Raw genomic sequence first — 10381 nt, forward strand, 5'->3', positions numbered from 1 at the left:
AGTTTAACTGCAGTTTTAGACCAGGAGAAACTATTTTGCACCAGGAAACATTGCTTCATTCCAGGAAAACTTGAAGACTGGTTTATTACCTGTGTGGAAGGACACATCCTTCATCCATCTCTCCCCGTCCCACAGCCCTGTTAACAGGACAGCTCCCCCTGAACACTGTTTGCATAGGTACTCTGGCCCAATTGCTTCTCTTCATTAGTTTGGCTTACTCAGTATCAGGAGTTTTTCATTAAATGACGCTAATTCCCTGGGAGATAAATGAAGTAAATATTCCAGCTTTAATTACATTTGGCATGCTATATGTATTAGTGTTAGATGTTTTTTAAATATATTTTTATCTTAATTCTGTTTTGGTCTGGATTGCAGTCGATGATGCAGTGAGGCATACTTTACTGTATATACATCTGATAAATTAGGCTTTCTTATTTAAGGACTTGTGCCTTATTTTGTAGGTAAAGTTGTCATTGTTCTAACAAATAAATGATAACTAGGAACATTAAGATATACTAACCCATGAGCTCTCATAATAAAATAGTGACTTAGCAGCCAGGTGGAGAATGAGGTTCACGCTTAAGCAGAAACTGAAGTGCTCCAAGGAATAGTCATGTCTGAAAAACTGAAATAACTATTAAAATGTTGAAAGACATCAGAAAATTTGCTACAAAGTACCTCTTCACCTTTAACAGCAGTGAAATTTTAAAACAGGATTTTTTTAAAGAAAATAACCTAAAGAAAAATGGCAGGACTCTTTCCTAGAATTTTGTTGGAAATAGCGTTTCAGTCTTGGTTTTGTTGTTAAAATGCACATTTTTTAAAGCATGATTTATCTGAGTAGGACAGACCTCTAAAACTGTGTATTGTCCAAAATTCATTGTTAATAAGCTTTATAAAATAATTACCTTTATTTACCAGAGATTATTTATGCTAGGTCTTTCACCAAAATTTTATTTGCATTAGGAGAAAAGAGGTGAGAGAAAGATGAAAATGGCTATGTAATTGTTTTGATAATATTTCTATTTCTTTTCTTACCTTGCTTCATAATGTTTAGTAGATCTATATTGTAGTGTTACTTTGTTTTACAAGATGTGATAAAGCTCAACGGCATTTGCTTTCAAGCAACATGCAAAACCAAGACTATAAAATTATTTTCCTAGACTTCTTCTTGGGGATTTTCTATAATTTACGTATGTCTGCACTCTATTTAGTAAAATCTGTTTGAATTAGTAAAGTTCTACATTTTGTGGAGTTATTAGTAAAGTTCTACGTTTTGTGGAGTTATTAGTACTTACCAATGAATGTATTCCTCTTGCACATAGTGTTACAATACTGGCAGAGTAACATTCTGAGAATATATTTTAATTATTGATGAGTGACTTCAGCTTTCAAATCTTGGAAATATGTATTAAACTAGAGCTATGACTGAAGGCAACATTTTTATGCTCTGTCAGATTATTAAAAAAAAAAGTGCTTAAAACTAGGTAAAAAATGCATGTGTTGTTAACAATTGTAACATGAGAATTTAAACTGTCATTGTAATTATACTTGCTAAAAGTATTGTTACTCAAAAAATATTTTTAAAAAGGAATGACTAATATTTTTTTGTCTTCCATGCATTCTATATGAATATGAATAATTATTATCTTTCTGTTGCATACAACACAGGCATCATTTTGACATCTCATATTCGTAGTTATTGTGCAGTCTGTCAAACTGTTAGTCAGTTTAAACAGGAGACTGTGAGCCGTGGAGGAGTTAGAAGTAAACACAAATTCACTGCAAGTATCTTTGAACACAGAGTATCTTAAAAGTGTTAATAGGTTATGATAGTTTTCAAATTTAAATCATCTTCTGATATTTACATAACTTACTGTAAAACATTCTATAAAAATAATTTTTAACATGCTAATCTTTTACTGTGTTAGTACCTGATAATGAAAGCAATCCATGCATCTTGTTAATATACTGTATAAAGAGGGGAAAAAAAAATTTCATCAAGATTTCATTTCTCTAATATTTATATGACTGTCTAACATTTTTCAGTAAGGTTCTTTCTTTGCTTGCATCAAATTACTTGAGATTAACAATCAGACATTTCCCATGTTTAGGTTTACCCTGGATATTCACCTTTAATGTCAAGTTTTATCCCCCTGATCCTTCACAGTTGACTGAAGACATCACTAGGTATGCATAGTTCCTAATTTTAAACTTAAAAATTACTGTTTGTCTGATTTGAAGGCCATGTGAAATTTCTTCTTCAGTTTCTGGATGCCATAATGGGTTGGCTGTTAGTATAGAACACTATAAATGTTCTTACATGAGCTGCTTTTTGGAACAAGGTTGAAAAGGTAAACGAAAAACTTCAGGAAGAAACCTGAGAAAGAAGAATTTAATGATAAGTGGGGATGTGATTTGGGTGGAAGATCAGATACAAATGATCGTATTTGGGAGAAGCCAGTGCTTTGTTGTGGAGCTGCTTTGTTATATAGGAAATAGGAGGGTGCTAGTACTGATACTAAGAGAGATGCTCAAGGGATCCAAGGTACTTCCTTGAGTAACTATCTAGGCTAGACTGGTGAAAACATAGTTATATACAGATGCATAGTTATGCACATAATTAAAACCATTTATTCTCTTCCAGTGTTCTTAGAAAATATTAAATTCTAATACATACATGGTTTAAGGAATCCAATTATGGGTTCAGTACTAAACTGGATTTCTTTTACCTTGATTACTTGATTACCTTATGAACTGCAAGGGATATAAAAGTTAGAATTTTAAAGCTGAAGGGAAATGTCAAAGGAAATACATGGAGTTCTATATGTAAACCTTAGATACCTGAAGGATGAAATGTGAAATGAAGGGATTCCTAAGTCAGGTTTTGTTACAAACTAGATACAACTTTTCATTCATTTATACTGGAAATCAGAATTTTTCCCGTCCTTCACATTATTTATGAGAGTAATATCAACTCTTACAAATGGAAGTGAAATTTACACTGTGGCAATAATGCTCAAATAATGTAAGGTGTAACAAACTATTAATGAATTTACTTATTTTAAAATATGCTTATATGATTACACACACTTCAAGAAAATTAAAACCATCAGTTCTCTTCCAGTCACCATGAGAGTGGTGAGACCCTGGAATGGGTTGCCCAGGGAGGTGTTTGAGGCCCCATAGGATCATAGAATCCCTGGGGGTCTTTAAGACCAGGCTGGATGAGGCTCTAGACAGCCTGATCTAGTGGGAGGTGTCCCTGCTCATGGCAGAGGGGTTGGAACTGGGGGATCCTTGTGGTCCCTTCCAGCCCTGACATATTCTGATCTGTTTTAGCAGAGGACTTAGTAGCATTGGCTTAATGGTTGGACTTGATGATCTTAAAGGTCCCTTCCAACCTAAAGGATTCTATGAGTCAATGATTCTAAATTCTGCCGTTTCTCTCATAAGCGTGCCGTTGGTGACACTTTTTCTGTTCTTGTTTTTGTTCTGTTTTTCCCCTTCTGTCTTGCAGATATTTCTTGTGCCTACAGCTCCGTCAGGACATTGCTTCTGGCCGACTGCCGTGCTCGTTTGTGACTCACGCCCTCCTGGGCTCGTACACCCTGCAGGCTGAGCTGGGCGATCATGACCCGGAGGAGCACCGCAGTGACTACATCAGCGAGTTCCAGTTTGCACCCAACCAAACTCCAGAAATGGAGGAGAAGGTAGCTGAGCTACACAAAACACACAGGTGTGTCAGGTGCAGTGGGATAAAATGAAATCGTCATGCTTTGTAATATTTATGTCAGTTCTCTGAAGAGTGTGTGTGAAACTGCTAAGCTGAAGTTACTGTTACTTTGGAAATCTTTTTCTGTGTAACTAGAAGCTCTTACTTTCGTGTGTTTAAAAATTTCAGTGTGGAAAGAGTAGCTTCACTAAGATCTCAAAAGAGAACTTCCAAGTAAATATTTTTATCTGACCATATGAATAAGTTTAAGCAATATTCTACTAAAGGAATATGATATGGTCTGAAAGAACACTTTCCCTTTGGGGCAAAAATGCTATTGATACCTTAGAAACTGCAGTTTTTCTATGTGTCTGAATTCCAGGATTCCACTCAATTTTGATTCTCAGTTCTTTTGTCAATAAACTCAAGGCTTATTCAATGGTTTTAGGGGCTTGACTCCAGCACAGGCGGATTCCCAGTTCCTAGAAAATGCTAAGAGACTCTCCATGTATGGAGTGGATTTACATCATGCCAAGGTATTGGGGATTGGTTTGCTTTGGTTTGGTTTTAGGATAGATATGCTTAGTATTAAAGAACATAGTTTATTTAGATCATTTAAGAAATTTCATACCCTCAATTCTTAGGTGTAAGCCTTTTATCTCTTGGTCACGACAATTTCTCTGTGTAGAGCTTTAACATCCTTAGAATTTATTTTCAATTTAAGTTCATTTAACGCATAGATGTATGTGCAGCCTGGAAATAGTTTATTCATAAAAGCAGCTGAAAACATTTTAAATGTCAAATTTTTGATGCCAAGGAGACATAGGGCCATAAAATAAAGCCTAAAAGTACATGTAATTTTTTTTGTAATACTGTGACAGTTAAAAACAGAGGTGGAGGTGGGTCTTGGGGGAGGGGGCTTTTTGGTGCTTTTTCCACTCTGGGTAGGTCAAATCAAGTCTGCATTTCTAGTGGGATTTTTTCAGTTAAAAGCCCAACTAACCAACCCTCTCCTACTCCCTTGAATGAATCCAGTCTCAAATCATTAGGAAAATTCATACATTGTAACCATATCAGTCCTATATTTAAAAAGGAAAACTAAGACTTCTAAGTACTGGAAAAACATTTTAAAATTCTGTTTCATGTGGAAACAATGTGCACTTGTTTTTTCAATTTTCCATAGCCTTTTTCCTGTGTTCTGTCAGAACCATTTGAAAGAAATAGACTTAAATTTTTCTTCACGCACATTAACTATGTCTGTAACATTTATTCATTTTTTAATACAAGTGGCAGGTCACTTGGTCTTCAGTGTTTTAAGGATCTGAGAATTTTAGAGTTTTATTGAAGCTTTCTTTTGCATAATGAAGTTACCACAAGTGTTAGAACGGCTGTGTGCCAGGTTCCACTTGCAGCTGTTAGTTATGCCAGTGAAGCAACGTTTTAATGACTGTTGGCATTTGTTGTTGGGGAGGACGTGAGATTCTGCTCTATTGTTTAGTTCTAGAGCGTATGGAAGCCCTATCAGTAAGCTTTGGTATTTGGTAAAGGTACCAAGTAAGTTTGGTAGCCTGTAAAACTTGCATCGAGCTCTGTCAGTGGAATGGAACACTCAGAAGCCTAGCCCACCAGCACTTTGAAATCATTTTGTTGACGTTTTCAACCAACTATCCATTACTTCCTATATCTTTACTGGAATAGTAGCTGATGGTAAAGGATCACCATGATCACCAACTTGTTCAAACTTCCACTGACTGTTTTAGTTGGAAAGGCCTGGTTTTAATTTTTCTTCTTTTAATAGTTGTTGAAATTATTGTACCTGTCATGCTTGTAAGTTGTTGATTTAGCCCCTGTTGCCAGAACATTGAAGAATTTCCCAGAACTGTGGCATATGCAATGGCATACAAGTGCCAAAGCCATTACTTGGAGTCCAAAGCCTTTCCTATAAAATGAATATACTTGTCTATGTCTGCTTTAAGAATCACATTGTCCGAGTCTTTCAGGTTTGAATATAAAATAAGTCCCAGCTGCTCAGTCCCTCAAGGTATGCCAGTGATAATTACTTGTTTGGAATGTTGTCAGACTGATTTTTATGAAATTGTCTCATACGTGATAGGATTCTGAAGGTGTGGATATCATGTTGGGTGTATGTGCTAATGGACTGCTCATTTACAAAGACAGACTTCGGATCAACCGCTTCGCTTGGCCAAAAATTCTCAAGATTTCCTATAAGCGAAGTAACTTCTACATCAAAGTCAGGCCAGCAGAAGTAAGTAGCACCTTTCTGTCTTGTTTCTTTTGTGAGATCATTTCTATCCAGCAACAAGGAAACATCCTCCTTTTTTTTTTCCCAGATGTCCTCACAGGCTTATGCTGGGTTTGAGGAGAACCTAAGAGAATTTTCATTTCCTGTTCAGATTCTACTGATTGTATTAAACACTTGCCTTGATTAGTAGATGCAAACAAGGAAGAAAATGTATTTTCTTTCGTTAATAAATGCCATCTTGTAATTTTATTTTTTCGTAGAAGGAATGTCAGTTACACTGGCCATGTTTTTGCTGTCTATACAAACTTGCAGTCCTGGAAGACAGACAGCTTCTCTTCAGTTTTGGGTCTAAGTGTTCACTAAATGTCAACACATCTAGTCTGCGACTATAACCAAAGGCTTGAGTTGTCCCCTAGGATGTTGTGACTCTGTTGGCTGCTGTGGAAATAGTTGACTCAGCTTTCTTTTCAGATACTGTTACAAGTTTGTGTAAGTTGCTGAAGGAGGGAGGGTTTATGTTTTGAACACATTGTAAATGAAAATTTAACAAAACCCAAGAAGTCACACACTGTAATGCCTTTCTTTAGATGATACTCTAAAATGTTTAAGGTAGCTTTTACTATGTGAATAAATAAAGTAGATGTCTAAGTACCAATAGTGCAATACTAGTATTGCAATAGTTGTAATAATTTTTCTAAGAAACTATTATATAGTGAAACAGATTGGTAAGCTTAACACTGCAGTGTGGATTTCAGATTTCTAATCCAAGGAAAATGTGCAGCACAACTTGCAGTACAATTACTTCAGGCCATTTAGAAATAAATATGTTGGGCAGCCAGACAGAAAACCAGCAAGGAACACTGAAGTATTACTGAGTTTCTCAAAAGTCTCATTGGTACAGATAGGAAGTAATAATGTAATTATTACCCATTATGGCTATACTAACAAGTAGAATTTTATTAAGAGGCTGCAAATCCCAATTTTTTGTTGCTCTTTTAAAAAATAATTTTATGAATTCTTATGACAAGAGAATTACATCTTGTTACAGTAATGGAACTATCCGAACTCTGCCTGCTAGTTTATAGCCAGCTTAAAAAATTGGGTTAATTTATTTGTGGATTCTTTCCAGCTGGAACAGTTTGAGAGCACTATTGGGTTCAAGCTGCCAAACCATCGGGCTGCTAAAAGGTTATGGAAGGTTTGTGTGGAGCACCATACTTTCTTCAGGTAAATCATAATTCTCTGCTTCCTCCACTTTGCCATGTATTCTCATATGGATATGACAAAAGTGTCAATATGGATATGACAAAAGTGGAGATTTCCCCCCTCTTTGTCCTTAATTTCCTAGTCTAGTAACAGCTCTTAGACAGAAGACACACTAACAGTCATTGACCCCAAGCTGCCAATTCTGAAGGTCTCAAGTACAATGAACTGCTTTATTGAAACTTTCAGAGTGCTAACAGGATGGAACGACATTGGTTATCATACATAACACTTACAGAGAGACTGACTTTTTGGAGTGACCACCTAGAAAGCCACTGCACACCTTCACAAGACGCTCTCGGGGCTTGACAGTAATATTCATTCACTTCTTTCTCAGAATACTCTTGCTGAGTGAAAATGCTTACAGATGAGTTTTTCCTTATTTATAAACTGGGCTGAGTTCACAGGCATTCTTTAAAAGAACAGAGAATCATTTTAAAACCAGACTACTATTTGTTTATGTAATAATCCATAACTCATGCATTTTTTCCCCCAGCAACTGATAAACATAAAATTGTGAATTGCTCATTGAAACTATAGCCTATTTGTCAATAAGCACTTTAACAGTGGGCCACAGAGTTGTTTCTTTTTCTGTTTCCTCCATTGACAAGGAATTTGAAAAGTCTTCATTTTCATAATAGCACAAACTCCATGAGGGAGTGCATATGTCTCCTGCAGGCTGGGAGTCACAGATTTAGGTTGAATCTCTTACGGATTGAATAAGCATGGAATCTGAGTTTCTTGCTTCAAGTGAGCACAATAACTAGGGTATGTAAAAGGTAAGCTTTCTCCTTCAGTCACATGGATTTTATTTTAAAAAAGCGATTGTGTTTTATGGTAGATGCAATCCTGTTTCTGAATGCTAGTCTAATCTGAATATACTTGCTAGACTGTGACCTTCAGAGAACTTGGGGACCATGAAAACTAAGCAGTTCATTACTGGAACTGTGTCATTGGATGGTTTTCAGTATTCATGTTTTCATTGAATGTAGAATGTTATTGAATGCAGTGTTAGAATTTGTGCTGAGACTGGCAATCAGTCTCAAAATGCTTCATTTTCATTCAAAAAAGAAGCAATTATTTTTTAAATCCTGGTCAAAGATTTCTTTTTTTTCCTGTTCAATCAAATTCATTGGTTACGTTTATTACAATACTGAGGCCACAATTTTATTATTTTAAAATTTTAAGTTTGCTTTGGCTGATGATGTCGGTTACCACAAATTGCACTTGTGTCTGCAATTAAAAGTTTATCAGCACTCCTCAGATAACTCATGCAATTATTTGCTTTGCTGAGACACTGTATTTCCTAATTTTATAGTAATAAAATGGGCCTTTCTACAGAAATTCTGACATAATAAAAATAATTGGATTTTATTCCAATCAGAAGTGGATTTTCCTAACCTGGAATAACATTATAACAAGAATTATGTAACCAATACTTGAACCATTCTCTTAAATCCATATACTCCACTGATGTCATCAGATGGAAAATCCTCAGAACCTCTCATCCTACTTTAAAAATAGTAAAATAAATCCAGCTCTATCATTCTCCAAAGGTAGAAAGCAGAAAGAAATCACTACAGTCTAAGATACTGTAGTTCTTCAGAGCCTGTGTAAAGCTTGTGTATACTACAATAAACTACATTCAATCTAGATGTACAATTTACCTTCAGATCTCTTAACATGCCCTGTTTAACACTGTAAGATTCCCTGTGCAGTCTTTTGCAATGTTTCAGTTTTTCTCAAATATTTACGTTAAGATCCATCTTCTTATAATGTATGGAAAATTCAGCCAGCATATGAAGTTATTTATAAAAATTTGTAATGAACGATCTTGAAAATGACACCCAAACAGCATTGGATTCACTTGTATCAGCTCAACCTTATAGGATTCCAGTACCATTTTCAAAGAGCATAAGTCTACTTTAAGAAATACAGTCAGACTATGTATCCACATTAATCTTTTCAGGTAAGCTTAGTCTGTAACTCTGGATCTTAACCAGTGGCTGCTGAAACCTGCTTATAATTATGCTTTATGATATTTTATTTGAAGTTTTCATGATTATTTCAGTGTCTCCCCAGAATGTCTTAAAATGGTAAAAGCATAGTCTTCAGTTATTTTATGTAATGAAGCTTGTAACAGGAAAAAAAAATCCATTCAAATGTCTTTAACCAGGAAGTAATTAGTTCTCTTGTTTTTTCCACATTAAAAGATTAAAAGTTGGTCTCAGCAGGGTGGAAGATAAAAATGGCAGTTAATGTTGTAGCCTTGTCAAGGATGGAAAATGAAGAACAAAAAGAACCTTGGAAAAACCCTCTTAGCCTTCTTCCTCCTAATGCATAATGCATTCTCTCTTGGAAATAATGTGGAGAAATAAATTGTCACAAAGATTGCATAAGGCTGTTTTATAGAAGCAATGAAAGTGAAGCTCCAGATACTTGCAATTTTATTACTTAAGTGACCTTAGTGCAGAAGGATGGATTAGTCTGTCTTAAAGTTTTCTTTAAAAATGTGTCGGAACAGATTCAGATTCAGGCCCATGTGTGTGCATCTTGGGCATGCAGGATGGGATCCTTCGGGCTAGTGCTCTGACAAAGCCCTGAGCATCCTCTCTTAGAGAAAATGGGTTACCTTCAACCTTGCTCTATTGGTTTTGGTAGCAGGGGGACTGCAGGAATGGCTTCTGCTAGAAGCTTCCCCTATGTATGAGAGACCCGATGCCAGCTGGCTGCAAGATAGACCCACTGCTGGCTAAGGCTGAGCCCATCAGAGGTGCTGGTAGTGCCTCTGTGATAACATATTTAAGGAGGAAAAAAAAAAACCCTAAAACTGCATAACTGCAGCTGGAAAGAGGAATGAGAATATGTGAGAGAAACAGCTCTTGCATGCACCAAGGTCAGTGAAGGAGGGGGAGGAGGTGCTCCAGGTGCCGAAGCACAGATTCCCCTGCAGCCTGTGGTGAAGACCATGGTGAGGCAGGCTGTCCCCTGCTGCCCATGGAGATTAATGATGGAGCAGATCCCCACCTGCAGCCTGTGGAGGACTCCATGCCAAATCAAGCGGATGCCCAAAGGAGGCTGCGACCCTGTGGGAAGCCCACACTGGAGAAGGCTCTTGGCAAGACTTGTGGCCCTGTGGA

The 10381-nt window shown here is 36.5% G+C and overlaps 1 protein-coding gene across 1 annotated transcript in view; it reads left to right on the forward strand.

Moving 5' to 3' along the window:
- The window catches only part of EPB41L2 (erythrocyte membrane protein band 4.1-like 2), a gene marked incomplete at its 3' end in the record, with an annotated part of 38418 nt that extends 31213 nt beyond the window's left edge, over positions 1-7205 (forward strand). Inside the window, exons 5-9 of the mRNA XM_008943096.1 lie at positions 2115-2190; positions 3521-3739; positions 4164-4251; positions 5829-5981; positions 7108-7205. Coding sequence (XP_008941344.1) covers positions 2115-2190; positions 3521-3739; positions 4164-4251; positions 5829-5981; positions 7108-7205 — 634 coding nt within the window. The remainder of the gene's footprint in view (positions 1-2114; positions 2191-3520; positions 3740-4163; positions 4252-5828; positions 5982-7107) is intronic.
- Positions 7206-10381: the final 3176 nt, after the last annotated feature.

The sequence above is a fragment of the Merops nubicus genome, unplaced genomic scaffold, assembly GCF_000691845.1.
Source record: "Merops nubicus isolate BGI_N331 unplaced genomic scaffold, ASM69184v1 scaffold22796, whole genome shotgun sequence".
Classification (NCBI taxonomy): Eukaryota; Metazoa; Chordata; class Aves; order Coraciiformes; family Meropidae; genus Merops; species Merops nubicus.